Source organism: Callospermophilus lateralis, chromosome 1 (assembly GCF_048772815.1).
Source record: "Callospermophilus lateralis isolate mCalLat2 chromosome 1, mCalLat2.hap1, whole genome shotgun sequence".
NCBI lineage: Eukaryota > Metazoa > Chordata > Mammalia > Rodentia > Sciuridae > Callospermophilus > Callospermophilus lateralis.
The window spans coordinates 70,819,148-70,842,676 of NC_135305.1; the positions used below are offsets into that span (position 1 = coordinate 70,819,148).

The 23,529-nt window shown below is 37.5% G+C and overlaps 2 protein-coding genes across 3 annotated transcripts in view; one reads left to right on the plus strand and one right to left on the minus strand.

Annotated features, from left to right (window-relative positions):
* The window catches only part of Dock4 (dedicator of cytokinesis 4), a 445,040-nt gene extending 441,025 nt beyond the window's left edge, over positions 1-4,015 (minus strand). The window contains exon 1 of the mRNA XM_076835166.2: positions 3,669-4,015. Within this exon, the coding sequence (XP_076691281.1) occupies positions 3,669-3,705 (37 nt within the window). The 5' untranslated portion in view covers positions 3,706-4,015. The remainder of the gene's footprint in view (positions 1-3,668) is intronic.
* Positions 4,016-4,294: 279 nt separating this feature from the next.
* Znf277 (zinc finger protein 277) overlaps positions 4,295-23,529 on the plus strand; it is a 127,524-nt gene continuing 108,289 nt past the window's right edge. Inside the window, exon 1 of one of the 2 annotated variants that reach the window (XM_076835172.1) lies at positions 4,295-4,403. In XM_076835172.1, coding sequence (XP_076691287.1) covers positions 4,313-4,403 — 91 coding nt within the window. In that variant the 5' untranslated portion in view covers positions 4,295-4,312. The remainder of the gene's footprint in view (positions 4,404-23,529) is intronic. The other variant, XM_076835174.1, reaches the window with a different exon arrangement.

A 23,529-nucleotide genomic window follows, 5' to 3' on the forward strand; every position in this document is an offset into this window, starting at 1 on the left:
CTCTAATACTTTATGTTTAAAAAGACTCTCATGACTGTCAGATTAGCTTGCTCTTAATTTTGTTTCCTGTAAGGCTCATGGATTCATTGCTGATTTTGTTTTGCAACCTACATTCTCTTGCCAAGCTTAACCAGGCTCACATATGTAAAACATCTGGCTAGGTGTGAGAGGGTGTGGGCTGCAGCTCAGGAAGACTCACTGGCTCACCTGCAAACACTGTGCAAAAAAATGCCTATTGGACAAATGAGCACAAACATATCTGCAATGGTTTTAACCTTCTCTGGGCAGAATCCTCACCCCATTAAGGGAGGTAGGAGCTTGACAGATGAGGACATGCAAGAGGCAGATAGTGATCGTGAGGAAATTTTTGAGTGGGAGATCAAAAATGCTTTAGTCACTGCCCATGGAACTCCTACTGGAGAGAGAGAATTGAACAGATTAAGAAAGTGAACAACAATCACCTTGGTTCTGGTAGCTTGCCAGGTAGCATTCACTTACCTCTGATCTTAGTTTAAAACCATGTGGCACATGTCACAACAAAAGTTTCTCACTCATAACAATCTCTACACAATGGACATGTTTTTCTAACCAAAGGACACATTTGGTTGGAAGTAATCCACAGAATTGGAACTGGGAAGGACCTTAGGTAGAACTGACCTAAGGGTTAGGACTCAGAAAGATGAAGCAACTTATCTAAGGTCACATAGCTGACAACAGAATCTAGACAGGAACAGAAACTAATTAGAGTTACCCAATAAAACATGCCTACCATTGTGCTTACTAATTTGCTCCCCCCCCCCCCCCGAGCTGGAGATGAACATAAGACCTCACAAATGCTAGGGAAAGTGCTCTACCAGTAAACTACATCTCCAACCCTTGCTAATAAGTTTTTAAAAAGAGAACATTCCTTGTCTTTCAGAACTATAGTTTTATCACTATGTCTTGCCCTAGAATCATAACACTCAGGAATATGACTGACCATACACTATTTGAAGATCACTCATTATTTACATGGAGGAAATAGTAACCATGTATCAAATTTGAAAAAGAATATCTGATAAATCTTACTATGCTTATAAAATTAATTTTATTTATATTTTTAGTAGATTACTTGAAATTTAATCAAAAATTATAGACATAAGTATCCCATACATAGAAGACGGTACATAAGTATCATTGCAAAAACAGTTTGCATAGATTTATTTCAGCTATTCTAAGTTACTAAGATTGACTTATTTCAAAGAATGAAGAAACTAAATTACTACTATACCTGGTATCAGCCAAACATCTGAGCCCATAAAATATCTTTACTATTTATAAGAACTAAATGAGAGAAATGCACACACCAATCAAGGTTTAAAAAAAAATAACTTGCAGTATAAGCAGCTACAAATAGTGCTCTCCATGGTGAGAAATAAAGTCCACACATCATAAGTATCCTAGCAAAATTTTCACCACACACACACACACACACACCTAACAGATGGATTCTAAAAAACAGCTCAGCATTCCACAAGCCAAATGCTCAAAATGTAATATTAAAAGATGATTAACATTCCTGTACATGTGATACTGCATAAAGGAGAACGATAGCAATAATTTTGGGTAGAAGAACCCTCTTTGCTCTTGCCCCTTATCTCACTCAATCCTCACTCAACCTCCTTTTCCCAAATATGTATGCTCACGCCCTTCTACCTCCCCTACTCTGAAACCAAATCACAACCAAAACCGAGTAGTCTGTCGCAGCCCAAAACAGTTGACTGATAATATCCGGTATGCAATTCCAAGAAATCCCAGAGTGGTTTTTAAGCCTCTGCCCACAGCATGTAAAGAAAGGCAAGAGATGAACTAATCGATACCAGCAGCCCAGCTGTGACCTGGCACATAAAGAAATCAAGAAAATAAATCCTGCTCATAATCTGTATAATTTAACACTTGGAAGAAAGCAACATCTGGGATCAGCTCCAAGCAGGATAGTATTGCCTGGATGGGTCTGTGCTTCCTGCACTGTGTTAAGGTCCATTATGAGGTGATATCCTCTGGTTCATCACCAGTTCACCCAAGGCAATGTCTTCTCCCTAGCAAGGGTTAACACCGCCCCCCCCCCCCCGAAAAAGGAGAGTAAGGAGAAGGAAAACAACCACCAACATCTACTTCTTCCCAGCAGAGAGCTTGGCAAAGGCTCCCTTTACACTTTGAAGAGAGGGAAAGCTGGAAGCCTTTCTCAAAGGTGGGTCCAGGACAAACTATTGTCTTGCTAACTGGTCACAGTTCAGAAAGAAACCCAATGTAAAATATGGGGATGCTTAAACAGTCCTTTCAGTGAACTTCAAAGACCTATCCCCAGGTGAAACTGGGCTGGGGGAGGGGTGATGCCGGAATCCCTGGTAACTATGACTTCCTGCAAAGGCTTTCTAGATTTTTTTTTTTAATTGCAGGAACATGAATTTCAAACATAATCAGATATCACACATATCTAAATCACTGTCCCAAATAAAAATAAGTACGCCAGTGGGCAGAACGGGGCACTATAGGAAATAAAAGATTGTTAGTAAAATCCATAATGTTCTCTCTGTGCGTTAGACCTTCTGGGAGATTATAATTGCATTTGGCTGCTTCAGGCTTGCCAGGGAGTCTGGCTTAATAGTCTCAACCCTAAAAGGAGTAACTGTCAAGGGGCGACCCAGCTGATATCAAACAACAAAAACGGGAACTGTAATCCGCCTGAAAAGGGAGGAGGGAAAGGAAGGGAGACTCCTGTATTCATCAGTCAACATTAATGTCCTTTGTTGTTCACCTTTGCACAGAAAAGCGAGCACTACCCTGTTCCTTTTTCTCTGAACACCAGTGTCAGCATAGTCCCTTCCTAAAACCTGTCTCCCTGCCTCGAAGATCCAGGCGTTCTGACCCTCCTCCCCATTATCACTCTACAGCCATCCTCCACGGCCACCCCCGCTGCGCTTGCCCTGAGTGGAGAAGGTGGTCAGAAGTGAAAACACTGCCGAAATATCGGTTCCCCTCCAAAAACCAAACAGCCGAGAGAGGCACAGATGTTGAAATTTGCCAATCCCCCGACCCCAAACACACACCCCAAACACCGGGGGGAATGAAGGAGGCTCGGACCGGGCTCGGTCTGTCAGAGCGGGTCTTTAGAGGACTATGCCACATTCCGCACTTCGGGAATGCTAACCCCATCCTGAGGGATTTCTGCGCTTCCCTACTGTTTAGGGACGTTCTCGCCCCGGGATTGTGGTCTCCCTCACCGCCCTGGGAAATCGTAGCGGCCGACTGCCGTGGCTCTGCCGCTTTGGGCAAGAAGGGTACGGAAGGAGAAGAACCCTGTTGGCCTCCTCTTCCAACTTGACACACAACGCGCCCCGTCGCCACTCCAAACTCTGCAGGCAGAGCCCCGGGCGGGCCGCGCGCTTCCCCAGCCGTCCCGGCGCTCCGGGTCCGGTTCAGGGCACGCCAACCAAGCGGGGGGAAGAGAAACCCCGGCGCGTACCCACTCCGCCCGGAGCTCCCTCCGCAAAGCCCCAAACCCACTGCGCGATGCCAGGATTAGGCATTTCCAGCCCGGCGGAGCTGGAGGGGCGCGAGGGCAAGGACGAGAAATGCGCACGAGCTCCGGCCAAAGCCAAATAAAAGTTCGCCCGGCGGAGACTCACCCACGCCGTATTTCTCGTGCTCCGTGGGTATCCACATGGCTACAGGGGTCCGGGGTTTCCAGGCTTTGTAATCCCCGCGCCCCTCAACCAGCTCACAACAATGCACAGCTCGCGAGTAGCGGCTGCAAGCGCAGGAGCCCGGCAGCCCCGCGCGGGCTGCGGGCGCTGGGCAGGGTCTGTGCTAGCAGCTCTCAAGCCTGGCGTTGACACCGCGCCACCGAGGCTGCGCCGCCCGCCGCTCTCCCGGCAGCAGCTGCTCACAGTCTCCCGACGCGCTCCCGGGGACCCGTCGGCGCAGTCATTGTTCTGATTCACTGAACTAAGCGAACACGCCGGGGCACTCTCGGGCGCACCCCCGCCCGTCAGTGCCTCTTCCAGCCCTCTCTTCCCAGGGCCCCCACAGCACGCCGGGAATTGTAGTTCTCTGTCTCTCCATCACGGATGGGGGCGTGGTAGTAGCGGTAAGGGGAGGGGATTAGAGTCCGCTCGCCACATCCTATTGGCCCAGGCCGTGACAGCGCGGCGTAGGCGTGGAGGAAACGGCGCGTGGAGGAGGCGTTCACCTCAAGTCACATTTCTATTGGTACCGGCCCGCCCCTGTCCGGCTCCGCCCGGTGGCCCTCCCTTTTTTACTAAGCTGAGAAATGGCTGCCCCCAAGACCCAGGGGGCTGTGGCCGGACTGAAGGAACAAGATCGTGAGAGCTGCAGTGGAATCGCAGGTGTAGACTGTGAAGGTGAGTATGGTGCCCTCAGGGGCAGGTGATTTGTTTTCCTCTCTTCATCCCCCGACTGCAGCTTACTGCCAATAGGACCCGGGGAGCCCTTCAGCTCTGAGACCACCGGGGCGCGAGGAGACCCCAGGCAGAACCTATTGGGATGAGGGGCGGGGTCGAAGACGGCTATTTGGCCGATCGATCCCGGGAGGGCGTAGAAAACGAGATGAAATGACATTCCTCGCAATTTGGGAAGCGCCGTGGGCATTTGTCTTCCGGTTTGGAGCTCCCAGCTTTGCACTTTCCAGTGGGTGGGTGTGGACCAGCTCCGATTCGCGCGTGTGTGATTATAATTCTGGGATTAGCAGCTCCTTTTCCTCGCGAGTACTGTTGGATTCGGCCTCCTCGGAGTTGTGTTTTATTTGGTTTGGGAAGGGTTTCCAGTTGCTGACTGGTCACTGCTCTCCACTACATGTTAGTTGCCAACTGGATGCCAACTGGACCATGTTAGTAGTCTGTTGACTGCTCTGTGCATTCTCCCGTATTGAATGTGGAGCCTAGGAAATCATCTTGGGACGTGGAAGATTTGCACCTGTGACTTCAGAGAACACTTAAAGAGGGTTAATGAAAACCGTCACAGCTTCTTGGTCTCCACTCCACTGCTATGTTGACCTCTGACCTACTGGTAGTGACCATAAATCAAACTCTGAAAGCTGCAGGTAGATGATGTATGGGACTCCTTTTAAGTCTTTCCCTGTTCCACCCCCTCTTTTTGCCTTGGTGTATAACTTAATGTAACAGATTGTCTTTCTCTAATGGATATGATTTGGGACTTAAATTTGGTTCTCAGTCTTTTTGAGGTTTTCTGCCTTCTTTGTTTTTTTACCTTCACAGCAAAATTAACATTTAGTATAAAGTTTTTATCTCAACAGCACAGAGATTTAAGTAAAGATTCTTCCCATCTCCCATCGGTGGAATTCTAATTTCAGTACTCTATCAATTGATAGGCTTGTGAGTTAAATATAAAGTTACCCCACTCCTTTTTCATTGGTTGACCATATGTTCAGCACTTATCTAATACTAACAGACTATTAGGATTTCCATATTCTTCAAAGTTCCAGAAGGCTGCCAGTTTAAGAAGTAAAGATAGAATCTTTAATCCAATTAAATCTCTGAATTCAGCTCATGGATATGCCTTCCAAAATCATACAATTCTCAAAAATCATTAATTATCTTAAAATTATGAATGTTGCCAGGCCCAAGGGTTTACGTCTGTAATCCCAGCAGCTAGAGAGGCTGAGGCACAAGGATGGCAAGTTGAACACCAGCAACTTAGCTAAACCCTGTCTCAAAATAAAAAATAAAAAGGACTGGAGATATGACTCAGTGGTTAAGTGCCCCTGGGTTAAATCCCTGGTACCAAAAAAGTATTTATAGATGTATATAATTTTTATAAAAATATGTTTCATTTTAAACATTTCAGTTCATTCAGAGGTGTGTGAAGAAAAGTTCTTCCACCATACAGTCTCATTACCAAAGTTATTAGCAAAGTTTGATGCATAGGTTTTTTTGACATTTTCTTGTATGACATATATAGGGTTTCAATTTTTTTAATAGAAAGGAATAATTTTAGTAAATTCAAAGATCTGCAACTTTCTTCTGTCTCTTGTTATCTATCATAAAACTCTTCCATATCAGTATATTTGTTGTTTCTGTTTTTTTTAAGAACTACTCTCAGATTCCATAATATGGATGTTTTATACTTTAACCATTCCCATATTAACAAACATAGAGGTGGCTTTACTTTTTCAATATTGTTGCAGTGAATATCTTTATATACATAGACCCTTGTCTAGTGGCTATTTATTTTGTCAGGAATTGTTGAATACAAGGTTACTTTTGAATGTTTAAAATTTTGATAGATGCCAGATTTCCCTCTTAAAAGTTATTCAGCATAATATTCTCGCCAGTAATATACAAATCCTCACTAACTGTGAGGAAATCATTAATCTATGGCTGATATTTAAATGATTATTGGATTGAATTAAGTAACTAAATAGAAAGCTTAATTTTAGGTTTCACCTCGTTCTCATCGGAAATATTGAATAGCAATGAATTTGCAGTGTTGGTAACATAAAAGAATTCCTTACCCTGGTTCAGAACTGCCCAGTCTTCTCATTGACTTGTAGCAGTCAATAGGAGAGCTTATTGGTTGGTTTCTATGTCATTCTTATAAGGTAAAGTTTTTATTAAGCTTTCCCCTTGATAATGTATGTGTCATTCTGTGACTTTATCAAAATTCTTTTCAAAGCCAGCAAAGTGTGATTCAAATTTTAAGTGAAATAATTATATTAGAAGTATATTTATTATTTTGGTTAGTTAGCCACTTAGGTTATCAAATATATCTTTCTCTGTAAAATCGTATATCTTTTTAATTTCTTGAAAACTGCCACCTTTAAGAGGTTTCCCTATAGCTCTAATTAAAATCTCAATCTTTATGTTTGATATCCTGGGATAGAGGGACCTAAGAACTTTTTAATAGAAATCCTTGCAGTTCTACAAAATTCTTCTAGAATGAGTCGCAGAGTGATGTGTAGACAGATACAGCTGGTAACTTCACTGAGACCATTTTGTTGCCTGGCTTCCTACAGCTCCTTCTTTCTCCAGGAAGGGCCCTAAATTGATTGGATCTCAGACCAAGTCTTTTACAACAATGCTTTCCATGCATTTGAACAGAATTCGGATTTCATATTGTTCCCCAAATTTTCAGATAATAAATTGATGCTGGGAACTTAGCTGGGGACTTGCCTAGCATGTACAAGGCCCTGGGTTCAATCCCTAGCACCACAAAACAAAAAAATAATAATAATAAATAGGTAAAACATCTCTCACACTTGGACGTACTTTGCTGATATTTGTTCTTTTGCTGTTTCTAGTAAGAAGTCAATAAGAATGCATCTATGGTTTAGTATTGACAATAGTTTTAGGAGTATTTTATGACTGGGATGATTTCTTCTGAAATTGTTAACTAGTACCTCTATTTGCAATATTCTGACAAAAATCTTTTCTCTCTCCAAATATATGCCCGATAAATGATAGTTATGGTAATATTTGGATTTATATTGTTTGTCTTTTGGAGGCTTTAATATCTCATTTGTGATGCCTCTGGAAGAAGTGGGGGAGTGTAGCACTTAGAGTCAAATCTGAGCTAAAAACATCTTTGATTTCTGTCTTGCCCTCAGATTCTGAATTCTGTTAGTTAACAAGTCAATTTTCTGTACTTAACTATATTTTGAATCTGTCCCTTTGCTTCATTTCTACAAGCACTATTTTGTTTCTCACCCTTACCATCACAGCTAACTTAACCTGTGTCCCCCCACCTCTAGGATTATGCTTTTGAGAACCAACCTTGTTTTGGTTTGCCCAATCCTGTTCTTGGCACATTGTCAATGTTTAATAAATGTTTGATCAGAACAGTATTCTAGTCTGGACAGTTGAAAAACCTTCCCCTTGATCTAAGTCTTAATTTTATCTCCCTTAATCTGTATTCTAAAACAAGTATATTCATGAGTCTTGAAATCTTCATTAACTCAGCAACATTTATAACTAACTCCATAGTATTATTATCCCCTTTTTATTTATCCCCATATTCTCCGTGTGACATTTCATCTACTTTTCTAGCCTCACCTTCAGTCACCTGCTTCCTTTCCCATATGTCTATTATCTATTTACCATATCAAAGTAGTTATTTGTTGACAACTTTTTCTATTGCACTGGACTGTGAACTTCTTGAAGACAAGAGTTGTCTTATTCTACCTTTATTTATCCAGTGTTTATCATAGGTTCATGTAATAAACATTCCATAACAGCTTAATGTTTATAATCTGTTTGAAATTTATTTAAAGTATTTAGAATGGCAGCTGTTTTAAGTGGAGGAATTAAAATAAAAACTAGTAGATATTTTATGCTTGTGAAACATGCATACCAATTAGAAGTACAAAGTATATCAGGAAAATGATTTTCTGTCATAACTAATCATAGTTAGCATTTGCGTATAATTCTTCATTGTTTTTTAAAAGTAAAGTTTTAGTGTTGTTTATATAATGATTGCATTTTTAAAGGATGCTTTAGGTCTGGACTTTATAACCTGCAACCCATAAACAAATGACTCACCACATGAAACCTTGAAATCTGTCTTCCATCATCTGTATAGCTGCTACCCAGTTTCTACAGGCTCTCATCCTATTTCCATTTATCAGCATTGTCCATTCTCATATATTTGGCATGACAATGGAAACCAGACTAGACCCTATTTTGGAAAACATATAAATTTCAATTCTGATATTTAATAGCTGCTTAACATAGGCTTATTGTATATGCTATCACATTAATGAAAATATATAGTATATATTGTGTACTATATGTTCTACCTTGCAGAATTACTGTGATTATTTTATTGAGTTATGTATTTAGTAAAGTCCAGCATATTTGCTATAATAAAGCTGGACCTCATTAAACATTTGTTGCTTTCTTCATAAAGATATGCCCAATTAAACTATAAAACTGCCTGCTCTCTGATGCTCTATTCACTCAAGGAACAATCTAAATTGTGTAACCCAGGGGAAACTTAGGAATGTGCTGGTGATAACTGCGTATGCTGCCAATGCTCTCTTGGAATTTGGGGGCTGTCAGAGGATCTTTTAGTGCTGTGTACTGGTATTCCAACTATGTGTTCTGAAAGCCCTTTATATTATCTTCTGTATCATTCCTCACCCCTACATAGTGCTGCCACCTTCCCACTCCCACACATTCAATGAGTCTTCAAGAGGGTAACCTTGTATACTGGGATGGCCTTGCAATTAATAAACCAAAGAATGTAACAGAAGAAAGAGAAATGCAGAAACCTAGTCTTCTAAGTCTTGTTTGGTATAAATTTGAAAGGGAACTTAATACAAAACATTCTTTGACTTTCCTATAATAAATGCACAGGATCCATCTTGTATAGGATACTAAGAAAGGAGCCATTATAAAAAGGGATCTTATAATAATGATGTTGATGATGATCACTAACATCTAGTTAAGTACTAACTGTACCAGGTACTGTTTCAAATGCTTCCACCCCTAAGGTATTAGTATCCCCTTTTATTTATAAATGAGAAAACTGATTCAAAGAGTGACTTGTACAAGATCACATACTGAGAGAACATTTGTCCTATGCACTAGTATAATGATTTGTAATAGTAACTAACTTCCATTCAATGAAGTCTAAAATAGACTTTCTTGAACATAAATGTGTTTTAAAGCTAATGTTACTATCACAAGGCAGTATGATACAGTGAAAAAATTCAAAGGCCAATCTGTGATGAAATCCTAGTTACTTACCAGTCACAAGTCAGCTAACATCTGAACCTTAATTTCTCTTCTATAATAAGAGTAATATCATATCTGTGTGCTGAAATGACTCAGGAACATAGTAGATATAGTAGCTTGGTCTTCAATAAATTGTGACTGTTGTTTCAGTTATAAGTATATGCACATCTTTGGCATGTATGTCAGAGGTGGTACAAATGATGATTTTGATATACCTTTTGCACTTCATGAACAGACTTGATTTGAAGCATGTGTGGGTACTTTTATCAGATAATGAATATACATATACTTCTCATTATGTTGACACAGACCTATTGTTCATACAATCAAATAGCATTGCCCTTCACAGCACATGTGCATATACTTTCATCTTGAAAAAAACTTGGATGGTGATGTTTATCAGGTTCATGTAATAGAGATAATACTTTCTTCTAAACATAAATTATGGTATGTAGAATCAGGCAATGTACATTAACTGTCATCACCAACAGCTGAATCTTTAAGTACTCTTATTAACTTTTCTTGAAAACTTTGACACAGAATTAGGGTTCATGTTGCTATGACTTATTGATAAATACATCGGACTGATTGAATTGGCATTTCACTGACAATACTTTAAGACTTTCCACCTTTAGCTGAAACAAGTATGTTCTACTGACCTACTTGATCCAAAGATGAGCAGGGGAACTGTATTCAAAAGTTGTGATGGATATGACTGATGTGTCTTCTGTTTCTGTTTACATCTCAACTTAATATTCATTGTGACCAAGAGCATTCATTTGTGAGAGAGTCAGCTGGGATTGTATTGCTGTTCTTAGCCCTAGAAACCAAGAAAAGTTTTCTAAAGCTAAGTAGGATTTAATGGGAGAAGGGGGAATCAACAATTGAAAAGTAATAGAATATTTTAAGTAATACCAAGTAGGATTCTGTGAGGCTTTCTCTGCATGTAGTGTATTTTAAATAATAAATATATTAACTAAATAAAACATATGCAAAGAAAAACTGGAATAGGAGTCAGAAGACTTGAATCCCAAACCCTGATTTTCTATTTGTATTAGTGTAAACTTTTTTTTTTGTCGGAGCAACCAAGGGATCTTTATTGCAGCAGTGCAAAAGAGGAGAAAAAGAGAGAGAAAGAGAGGGGGAAAGGGAATAGAAGGGGGGAGAGCAGAGAGAGAGAGAGAGAGAGAGAAGAGAGTGAGAGGGAGAGTGAAAGAGAAGAAAGAGAGAGCAAGAACAAGAAAGAGGGGCCCAGCAGGAGGGAGTTTTTAGAGCCTAAATCTTTTTTTTTTTTTACTTTAATTAATTTATTAAATCAATTTATTTTTATTTTTTTTAATTTTATTTTTTTATTGGTTATTCAAAACATTACAAAGATTGCAGAATCACATCAGTTACACATCCACATTTTTACATAATACCATAATAGTAACTGTTGTATTCTGCTACCTTTCCTATCCTCTACTATTATTAGTGTAAACTTGAGAAAAATTATGTAACCTCTCTGAGCCTTAATATCATCAGGGAAATACTGCTGGTATCATTAGACAGTTGAGTAAGGTGATATGTTAGTCAGCTTTTTGTTGATATGACAAAGTATCTGATAAAAATCAACTTAAAGGACACAAGTTTATTTTGGCTCATGGTTTCAGAGGTTTCAGTCCATGGCCAGATAACTTCATTGCTTTCAAGAGGAAAGAAAGGTGCTGACATCCATAGCAGCCAGAGAGAGAGAGAGAGAGAGAGAGAGAGAGAGAGAGAGAGAGAGAGAGGGAGAAAGAGAAGAGCCAGAAACAAGATATAATCCCTAGGTCCATGCCCCCAAAGAACTTTCCCTTCAACTAGGTTCAACTTTTACAGTTTCCACCATCTTCCAGTAGTCTATCTCCCGATAGTACATTCAGATTATGAATTCATCAATGGAAATCCACTGATAGAATTTGAGAGCTCTATCCTTATCATTTCCTAAAAGTCTAACCTCTGAACATTGCTCAAGTGGGGACCAAGCCTTCAACATATGATTCTTTGGGGGTTATTTCAGATCCAAACCATAACAGGTGGTGTAAAATAGGTGGTGTAAAATTGATGTGATGAAAAATAGGGATGAATAATGCTATTGATGAAGGTCTATTACAAGAGGCAATGGTGGGTAGAAGTACAGGCTTTGAAATGAGACAAACTGGAATCAAAAGGAACTATTAATTAAAAGCTCTGTTACCTTGAGCAAATCATATGATCTGATTATTATCACAGCTGCTCCTATTGCTACTACTACCAAAGTCTGGATATAATTTTAAAGTGATATAGACTAATCAAAGAACATAAAAAGTATTTGGGAGACCGAGGCAGAAGAATTGAGAGTTAATGAGTAACATAGTGAGACTTTTGAGATTCCAAGACTCCATCTCAAAAGACAGAAAAAAATACACTAGAGCTAGAATCAAGACAAGTCCCTGGTTATATTTGCAAACCCCTTAAAGCCAAGGACTATCATATACATTTTGACTTCATCCTCAGGGACAGTGTCATATTGTGATGGCATTTAGTATTGATTGGTACTTGTGGACCAACTCTGTGTGAGGTGCTCTAAGGGACACAAATGAAAAATAATTCTGCTTTATCAATGGGGACATTTCAATGTAGTTGACAAGGCTTGGTATTCCTGTCTTACCGGAGTTAATTGGAGAGAATCATGTTTCCTTATCATACTTGAAAGAAGTAGATCCATTAGAATCTTCCATTAGAATTATCCATTAGAATTATCTGAGGACCTTAGCATACCAAGGATTTTAAATGTGCTTATTTTTTAAAAAATGAAATTCACATTCTATCTCCTGGTTTCTCTAACACTGCCCTTATTTCCTGTTTTTTCTTAACTGAAACATGAACCTTCCCCTCCCTGAAATTAATGACAGAGACCCTGCCCTTAAAAAAGAAAAAAAAATAATAATGTTTTTATCCAAATACTTACATTTGCTCATTTACCATTACAGACCTCAGAATTGTAATTGTGGTTATTTATTTAACATAGCCTTCAGTTGTGTAACAACTTGCTATTCACCAGTAATAGCCAATTAGAAAAGAAAATATCTTGTACACAGCTAATCGTAATTACCATTATAAAGCAATTATTAGCAGAAACTGTTGTTGAACTGTAACATAATATAAATCAAGCTATCTTTGCTAAAGCACAACTAATTTCCTCAAATGGAGCGGGAAAGAGAAAGGAAAAGGTGAGAGAGTTGGAAAGCACCATTAGAATTTCTTACAAACTAGTTTATGAATAACTTTTGAAAGCTTTGTAAGTCTGCGCCCACTCATAGTAGAAAATAATGGATGTAAATGGATGGCGTTGGAGAAAATAATGCTAAGTGAAGTTAGCCAATCCCCCCCCCCAAAAAAAACAAATGCCAAATGTTTTCTCTGATATAAGGTGACTGACCCATAATGGGATAGGGAGGGGGAGCATGGAAGGAATAGATGAACTCTAGATAGGGCAGAGGGGTGGGAGGGGAAGGGAGGGGGCAAGGAGTTAGCAATGATGTGAAATGTGATAGACATCATTATCCAAAGTACATGTATGAAGACATGAATTGGTGTGAATATACTTTATATACAAACAGATGTGAAAAATTGTGCTGTATATGTGTAATAAGAATTGCAATACATTCCACTGTCATGTATTTAAAAAATAAAATCAATTAAATATCTTTTAAAAAGAAAATAATGCTAATGGCCAACTGGGACACAGAGTTTTTAGCAACAGTTAACATAGAAAATATGGTTTAGTGAAAAGTTTAGTGGACAAGGAATAAGAAGGCCTGCATTTTAATACAATTTCTGCTTCTAATTGACTAATTTTAGATAAGTCCTTTGTACTTCTGGTTAAGATTTCCTGATTGTAAATGAGAGAATTAGATTGTACTAATACCCTTTCAACTGCATCTTCCCAGTATCAATAAAAGAAAGAAAAATTGAATTTATAGTTAGGAAGCCCACATTATACATACGCAAAGGTCTATAAAAAGGAAAAAACAAGTCTAGGTTATTTCCTTGAGAATTAGTTGCACATGTGTGGGTCATTAATCACGTATACCAAGTTAGAAAATTAGCTGAGAACCACTACCAGTTTATGACCTAGGGCCCATCACTCCAAAATCATGAGGATGCATCCCATCTCACCCCATCCCACTCCTTTCCAATTATTATAAACAGTGCAGATCTGAGAACTATTGGTAGAACTGAGACTTAATGCAATCAGACCTTCTTATCCGCTATGTGCAAGCTTATGTATTCTTGATGCTATCGAATAAAAGGATAAAAATAGTTTTGGTCTTTCCATCACAGATTTTATGGCCTAAAAACCATGAGAGGTACAGAAGTAACTGTATTACAGAGTAGAAGATGCTAAGTAATGTCAGAGTTATGTAGAGTTGAACCGGGAAGAGATTATTACTCATTGGTACTAGGCTTTGAGGCTAATAAGAATAAGTTTGTATAAACAATGAAAAAGCATTATAGACCTAGGCAACGATAGAAAAATGAAGGACATATACAGCAAGTATCAAGTCTATTTATTCTACTTAGAGAAAATGACATATAGATTATATATAAGTGGGGGCACTGGAAAAGTATAGAAATGAAAATTGAAGCTAAGTCATATAGTTTCATATGTTGGAACTTGATTTCTGCAGGATATGAAGCTTACTATAATTCATTGCATAATCGATTCATCCTGCTTTTTCAGTCCAAAAGTTGGTTTATAACCTTTCATCACCTAATCCTCACATAGTATAACACTGTTCCTCATACCGCTTAAAAAGTAAACAGAAGCGGTATATTTATCAGTGGCATGTAGATGGGTATTTGTCTTCTCACACTCCAGGAGCTGGGAACCTAGAATTCTCAGCGCACAGGTATAGTCAGTGAATTTCCAAAAGCTAACTCACATAGTTTGTTCGGAGTGCTGCAGTACTAACAATAAACACATCTTATATGACTGGCACTGAAGACAGCACATCTGATAACAAAACCAGTGGTAAGTGGTACGGAATCTTCAGATGCAGAAAATTGGATTTTCTAAGTCCATACTTCGCAACACTGTAGTAAATTTTCTCAAATGTAATATTTCTAACTATAATACACAAATCAGTAACAACTAATGTGTTAACTTTTTTTCCAGACTAGAAAAATATTCACTAAACCATCACAAGTGATATTCATTGATTTAAGACTGTTCTATTTTGACGAATATTTATGAGTATTTCGTGCATCCTAATCTTGCTCAAAGACAGTTTAGTACTAAATTCTTTTTAAGTAATACTAACACAATTTAAAAAAACGGACATAAAAATCTGCAACAACTATGAGGTAAAATAAGTAAAGGTTTGTGGGAAGGGAAGTAATAATATCAAAGCTAAATTATGTACACGAACTTGGAAAGGGAAAGATGCATTAGCAGTCATGAATACTAGCTGATACAAGTCATAATGAAGACTCACACTAAACTTTAATAGTATGCCCTTTGTTTTGTTTTTTAGATTTTTTTTAATCAACAAAAACTATATTCATTCATCATGTTTAACATGATGTTTTGATGTACACTTTGGAATGGCTAAACCAGGATAATTCGATATCCATTATCTCACAGACTCTTTTTTATTTTATGGTGACAATAATTTAAAATCTATTCTCTTAGCCATTTAATATAATAATGATATATTTTTTATTAATTATAGTGCCAGCATTCTACAGTAGATATAAACTCATTCATCCTATCTAAAATTTTGTATCCTTTGACCAACATCTACACACCCCCTATCCTCTGGCCCCCAGCATTTGGTAACCACCCTGTTTCCAGAGTTTGACTTTTTCAGGTTTCATACAAATGAGATCGTTATACTCAAAGTTCTAGTAATTGGGGCTGGGGTTGTGGCTGAGTAGTAGAGTGCTTGCCTAGCATGTGTGAGGCTAGGCAATTCTAAGCACCGCATATAAATAAATAAAATAAAGGTCTATTGACAACTGAAAAAAAAAAATTAAAAGAAAATTTTAAAAAAGTTCTAGTAATCAAAACAGCATTCCACTGGGGGAAAAAAAAACCAGACATACAGATCAATGTAATGAATGGAGAATCCATACATAAATCTACTCATTTATAATCAACTTGTAACAAGAACCTAGAGGCTGCTTTTGCTAAAAACACTTACTCTTCGCTTGTGACTACAAATGTAGAACACTTGGCATCTCTGCATCTGTCTCTTCTGCTCTGAGCCTCACACCTTGGATTCCAAGAACAAGTCTGATAGATAAACATCTGTGATGAGCAAAACTCTTCATCAGGCAACAACCTGACCATCTCAAGATAATGATCAGCCAAGCCACAGTTTTGCCAAGACCACTTGACTGTGAATACTTCTGGTTCTCTCGTCTATATAATCTGAGGGCTCACATTACTATCCCTGAAGTCAGGGCAAGAAATTCTGGTACACTTAATCTTCCTAGTATAAGTATACTGGTTAAAGTTCCTTTCCTGCTTCTCACCGTTACTTTTTCCACTGGTTTTGGAGCAAGTGGTTAGGCCTGATTTGTTGGGATCCCCAGAGTTGAGCCTTTGACCTAGGACTCTGATAACGAACTGATCTTTGACAAAGGTACGAAGAAAACACAATGGGGAAAGACAGTCTCTTAAATAAATGGTCCTGAAAAAACTGGTACATGCAAAAAAAAAAAAAAAAAAAAAAAAAAAACCCAGAGATTTGACACTTATCCATATAAAAACATCAACCGTCAACCCAAAATGGATGAAGGACTTAAACACAAGACCTGAAAATATAAATCCTTGAGGTGGGGGGTGGGGGTGAGGGGGTGGAAATCAAAAGGATAAAGGATAAAAGCATCTTCTTTTTTTTATTGAAAGTTTCTTGATACTGGTCTAGGAAAGGGTGTTTTAAAGCAACAAAAGTTAAAAGTCAAAAACTATATGGAAAAATGCTGTAGGTATCACTTATCAACAGGGAAATTCAAGTTAAAACCATAAAGAAATATCCTGTTATGTCTGTTAGGGTGGCTATTATCAAAAAGACAAAAGATAACAAGTGTTGGAAAGAATGTGGAGAAAAGGGAGCACTTAGTAATGTAAATTGGCACAGTCATTATGGAAAATAGGTGGAGGATCCTCAAAAAATTAAAAATAGAACTACCATGTGACCTAATAGTTTTACTTCTGGCTATAATACCAGGGTAAATAAATACCAGTGGGTAAAAGACATACCTGTATTCCTATGTTCTCAGCATTGTTATTCACAATAGTCAAGATATGGAATTAACCCAAATGCACATCGAAGAATGAATGGATTAAGAAAATGTGTTCTATCTAGGATAGAGCATTAGTCTCCAGGATATATAAAAAACTCAGACACACACACACACACACACAAAAAAAAAAAAAAAAAAAAAAAAAAAACAACAATAAATGGGCAAAGGAACTGAACAGATCTTCACAGAAGAAGAAATATGAATGGTCAACAAATATATGAGAAAAGGTTCAACATCTCCAATGCAAAGCCAAACTAATATTTCCAGTCAGAATGGCAGTTATCAAGAATTCAAATAACGGGGTTCGGGATGTGCCTCAAGCGGTAGCGCGCTCGCCTGGCGTGCGTGCGGCCCGGGTTCGATCCTCAGCACCACATACAAACAAAGATGTTGTGCCTGCCAAAAAACTAAAAAAAAAAAAAAAAGAGAAATTAAAAAATTCTCTCTCTCTCTCTCCAAAAAAAAAAAAAAAAAGAATTCAAATAACAACAAATGTTGGCGAGGATGTGGGGGAAAAGGTACACTCAAGTGGGACTACAGATTGGTGGAACCACTCTGGAAAGTAGTATGGAGATTCCTCAGAAAACGTGAAATGGACCTTCCATTTTACTCAGCTATCCCACTTGCTCCTCCATTTATACCCAAAGGACTTAAAATCAGCATATACAGTGACCCAGCCACATCAATGTTTATAGCAGCTTAATTCACAATAGCCAAATTATGGAACCAATCTAGATGACCTTCAACAGATGAATGGATAAAGAAAATGTGGTACATATACACAATGGAATATTACTCAGCCTTAAGGAAGAATGAAATCATGGCATTTTCAGGTAAATGGATGGAGCTGGAGAATATCATGCTAAGTGAAATAAGCCATTCCCAAAAAAACAAAGGCCAAATGTTTTCTCTGACATGCAGATGCTAATTCACAATAAGTGGTGGTGGCCAGGTGGGGGACCTAGGGAAAGATATATACTTTGAATTAGGCAGCAGGGAATGAAGGGAAAGGAGGGGATAAGAGGGTAGGAAGGATAGTAGAATGAATTGGACATTATTACCCTATGTGTTAATATGATTGCATGACTTGTGTAATTCTACATCATGTACAACCAGAAGATTAAGAAGTTACACTCCATTTTATGTATGATGTGTCAAAATGCGTCCCACTACCATGTGTAACTAATTACACATAGAAAAAAGTATCGTTTTTTCTATTTCTGTGAACAATAGCTTTGGAATTTTGATATAGATTATATTGACTCTGTAGATCACTTTCTGTAGTATGGACATGTTAACAGTCTTAATTACTCCAATTCATGGATATGGAAAATATTTCCATTTATATGTGTCTTTAATTTCTTTCATCAGTGTTTTATAGTTTTCAATTTACAAATGATGTTCTTTCTCTTTGGTCAGATTTATTCTTAAGCATTTTTTGTACTATTTTAAATGAGATTATTTTTTCAGACAGTAAATTCTATATATAGAAATGATAAGATTTTCTTGCATTGAATTGTATTCTGCTACTTTACGAAATTCATTTATCAGTTCTGACAGTTGTTGTTAATTTGATGGCATCCTTATGGGTTTGTTTTGTTTTGTTTTTGTTTGGGTACTGGGGATTGAACTCAGGAGCACTCGACCACTGAGCCACATCCCCAACCCTATTTTGTATTTTTTTTTATTTAGAGACAGGGTCTCACTGGGTTGCTTAGTGCTTTGCTTTTGCTGAGGCTGGCTTTGAACACGCAATCCTCCTCTCTCAGCCTCTGGAGCAGTTAGGATTACAGGCGTGTGCCACCAAACCCAGAATCTTTAGGGGTTTTCTCTATATACACATCATGTTATCTGCAAAAAGTCTTCCTTTTCAGTTTGGATGAATTTTTTTTTCTGTTTCTTGTACATTTACCCTACTAGAACTTCCAGTACTTTGTTGAACAATGATGTCTAGAATGGGCATCCTTGTCTTGTGCCTGATTTAGAGAAAAAGCTTTCAACTTTTCACCATTGAGTAACTGAAGATTTGTCATATATATCATGTTACTGTGTTTCTAACATTCTTTCTATGTGTAATTTGTTGAGATTTTTATCATGAAAAGGATGCTCAATTTTGTCAAATGCTTTTTCTGTATTTGTTAGGATGATCATATGAGTTTTATCCTTCATTCTGTTAATGTGATGTGTCACATTTATAGAATCACATGAGTTGAACCATTCTTGTATCTGTGAAATAAATTGCAGTTGGTCAAGATAAATGATTTTTTAATGTGCTGTTGAATTTTGCTTACTAATATTTTGTTGAGAATTTTTGCATCTGTGTTTATCAGGAATATTGACCTTTAATTTTCTTTTCTTATAGTGTCATTATTTAGTTTTGGTATCAGAATAATGCAGGTTTCATGAAGTGAATTTGGAAGTGTTTCCTTCTCTTCAGTTTTTTCAGAAGAGTTTGAAAATGTTATTATTAGTTCCTTAAATATTGACCAGATGCAGCAGTGGAATCAGGAGTTTTGGGCTTTTCTTTGATAGAAAATTTTTTATTACTAATTCAATTTCCTTATGTACTATTGGTCTATTCCAATTATCTTTGTAATTCACATTGGGTAGGTTACGTGTGTCTAGAATTTTATCCATTTCTTCTAGAGTTTCCAATATTCTGGCATATAGTTGTTCACAGGGGTCTCTTATAATCCTTTATATTTCTGTGTTATCAGTTCTAATGTTCATTTCTAGTTTTATGTATTTGAGACTTTACTCGTTTTTTTTTTTTTTTGACATGGCCTAGCTAAAAGTTGGTCAATTTGGTGTTCTCTTTTGCCCCCCTAAAGCAATTCCTAGTTAATCCTTTTCTATTGTTCTTCTAGTTGTTGCTGTGGAACTGAGTTCACCAAATTTGCCATAGGAACATGCACAAGCATGACTCCCAGCTAGTCTGTGGCTGGGCAGCACTGTTCTGAGTCTCCAGCTGAGTGGGGTTAAGTCCCAGATTCAGAACCATTTCAAAATATTCTGTCAGTCTGAGGTTTGGCAAGACTGCCTATGGGATTCAAATGGATGTATCTCCCTCTGCATCCTTGTTCAAGCAAGACTAATCTAGGATCATAGCCAAGAGGGGTTAGAACCACATCAGAGGGCTTTTTCAAGGTCCCCAGCTAACACCAAAATGGGCAAGACTGTCTCCCTAATCACTAGTGTATATGACTCTTCTTGAGTCCCTTGGTGTAGATGATTTTAGTAGAGTCCAAAGCCAGCTGGGGCTATAGCCAAGTCCACAGGGGATGGAGCCATTTCCAGTTTTCTGGAGCCAAGACCACAGTTCATGAGTCAGCCATGTGGCAGCATATCTGTTTTCTCAAAATGACCCTCCAAAGGGGATTCCTACCTGAATCCCAGGACTCTCCTCAAGGCACTTTTATTCATAGATGGCTGTGAAATTGTTTTTGCTATGGGGAGGGTATAATATTTGCAGAAGACCTCTTCTTATTCTGCCATCTTGCCAACCTAGAACTCACTGTGTAGAATTTTTAAACTAGGAATTATGGATAACTTTAGTCATTAGGAAGGCTTTCTAAAGCAATTGGGGTTAACTCTTCATTGTCACATCCAAAAGGAGAGGGCTATGACCTTGTTAATAAAGTCAGGTGATAGATAACTAACTCAGTCCTATAAGGAAGTTCCTGAGATTAGAAAAATGTGTTGGGACAGAGCTGATTTCATATAAAGATTCTTTCTCTCTCTCTCTCTCTTTATTTTTTCAGTTGTTGATAGAATATCTTTCTTTATTTTTATGTGGTGCTGAGGATCAAACCCAGTGCCTCACACATATTTTACATGAAAGCCAAAGTGTATCCAACCATGCAAATTGACATGTTCTTACAGCCTCAGTGAATTAAGCTAAAACCTTCAAGTAATGGACCGAAAGGAAATGCATTTCTTTGCTATCATGCTTTTAAGATGTTTTCACAGAAGTTTATGTTTTTTTTGTTCACCATGTGATTGAAGTAGGTAGGGTTAACATAATTTTAGTATGTTATTTATGTTTTTAGGGACAGTATTCCAGGAATACATAGAACTATCAGGCAGAAAAATTTAAACAGTTTTACATGAAGAGAATTTCTTGATCAAACAGTTTGCAAATACTGTAAGAGCTTTCTTACTTTAGGAATTTATTCTAATTTTTGTGACTGTCAAAAGAGAAATATTCTGTGAGTTTCCCAAATATTTGATTATCACTACCTTTTCCTTAAAGCCTATTAACATTTCACAAGATTGCTAGTGTTCCATGGAATTTAATTTGGGAAATGTTAAACAGGATCTTCTCCTTCTTATTAAGAATTTAGACATCCCAAACAGTTACCCATCTATAAATATCTCCAAGAAAAGATCATTCACCCTGTTTCTATAATAACTATTGTTGCTTACCTTTACAGTTTTCCTGTTTTACCTCATGCCTTTGATTGGAAGAAAATAAGTGTAGGAGACTAAACACAAGGTGAACACACAGGAAATAGTATTTTTTTCTGCCTCTAACAGATGCAACATCCTTTAAAGAGTATCTTTTCCCATTATATCCAGGATGTGGGAGTTGTTTGAAATACCCAAGATATTATTGAAATAAATATTTGTATAAACAAAGCTGACCACTTTAGCATAACATAAGAACATTTTCTCTTCAAATCAGTGTCCATTTTTCTTTTCTTTTTGTCTCTTCCTGCCCCCCCCTTTTTCTTATGCTAGGAATTGAACCCAAGAAGCTAATAAGCATGTACTCTATCACTTGAGTTATACCCTCAGCCCTGTTTCTTTATTTTAATGTTACTTCCTTAGTACATTTAAATTAGAATTTGACTATTATATGATAAAAAAGGAGTTTTCTAAGTAAGCAGTTTTTGACCACAGTTCCATAGTACTCAAGCCTGTACTTTTTAAGTCAGGTAACCGTAGCTATTTAATACATTATTTATCATGATAAAATTTTAATTAGCATTCTTCTATCAGCTTTCATTGACTTCAAGAATGTAGGTTAGTTGCAATTTGTTTTGTTTGTATATGACACCAATGTCAGAGATGTCAGTTTTTTTATTATTGTGTATTAATTAAATGATGAATTCACTTTGATGTGAAATCCACAGCTAGTGTAATATAGAGGAATATTTTAGTGAAAGGTTGTTTAAAACAGCTTCAAAATGATTCATGGGACCCATTGTTATTCACTTCTAGTTGGCAGTATTCAGATCCAACTGGAAAATTTCCATTTCTTCAGGATTCTTACTTACATTAAAAGTGGTTTCCTAGTAGACTGATTTAAGCAAGGCTTATAAATGAGACAGCTGGATTGCTCACTTTTGTCTTATCACCTTTGCCTGAAAATGTGTTTGCACTACAGTTTGTGGCAATAAATGAATGAATCAGATTCCAAATACATCTTATTTAAAGATATCAAGAATAATTACAACTTTATCAATTTAGCAGATCTTGAATCCTGCTATGAGATTCATTTAGACTTGTAGAAATCCAAACACATTTTCATATGTTTATGTGCTGAATATGATTTTTTAAACTTATGTTCTTCATAATTTATACTTCATAAATATTGTGGCTGTCATTTTAAATATATATCTCTTTTGGGTAAAGTCATACTTCATATTTTAACATAAATGTCACCTTTTATGTATAGCCATTCCTGAACTGCAGACTGCAGTACTTACATATTTTTTTGTAAACTATGTAGTTAATATTTACCTGGAAAAATCAGTTAACTGTTTGTAGAGAGACACATTGTCATATTAATAGTTCAGTTGTACATACTGTATTTGTTTCCTAGGTTTGCTTGTAACAAATTTCCACAAATGCATCTTAGTATATAGGAAATTTATTCTGACAGGTCTTAAGGCCAGAAATACAAAATCAAGACATAAGCAGGGTCATATTCTGTCCAAAGGCTCTAAAGGAGACTCCTTCCTTACTTTTTCCTGGTTCTGTTGGCACCTGGTGTTCTTGCGAAAAAAGAGCAAGTTGCCACCAAGGGACATTTCAGAATCTCTTCTAAAAGCTGCAGGCTCCGTAGAGATGTAGTGGAAGATAAAATTGAACAAAATACTATGTTGTTGGTTTTTTTGGTTTTTTTTTAACTTTTATTGTTATTGATGGACATTTATTTATTTATTTATTTATTTATTTATATAACCCAGTGCCTCACACATGGTAGGCAAGCATTCTACCACTTAGCCACAACCCCAGCCCAGAACAAAATATTATGTTTGATAATGAACTTATAAGAAATTATCTAGTGTTCTCTGCCATTATTTACCTGATTTTGGATTTCTAATAGACTTGGGTCTTTATTCTCTATTAGGCAAAGTAGTCTCCAAAAGCAGTAAATAGAATCTCACCAGTAAAAAATAAGAGAGCTCATAAACAATTATCCCTAAGACAAAAAGGACATCTTTGATATTCT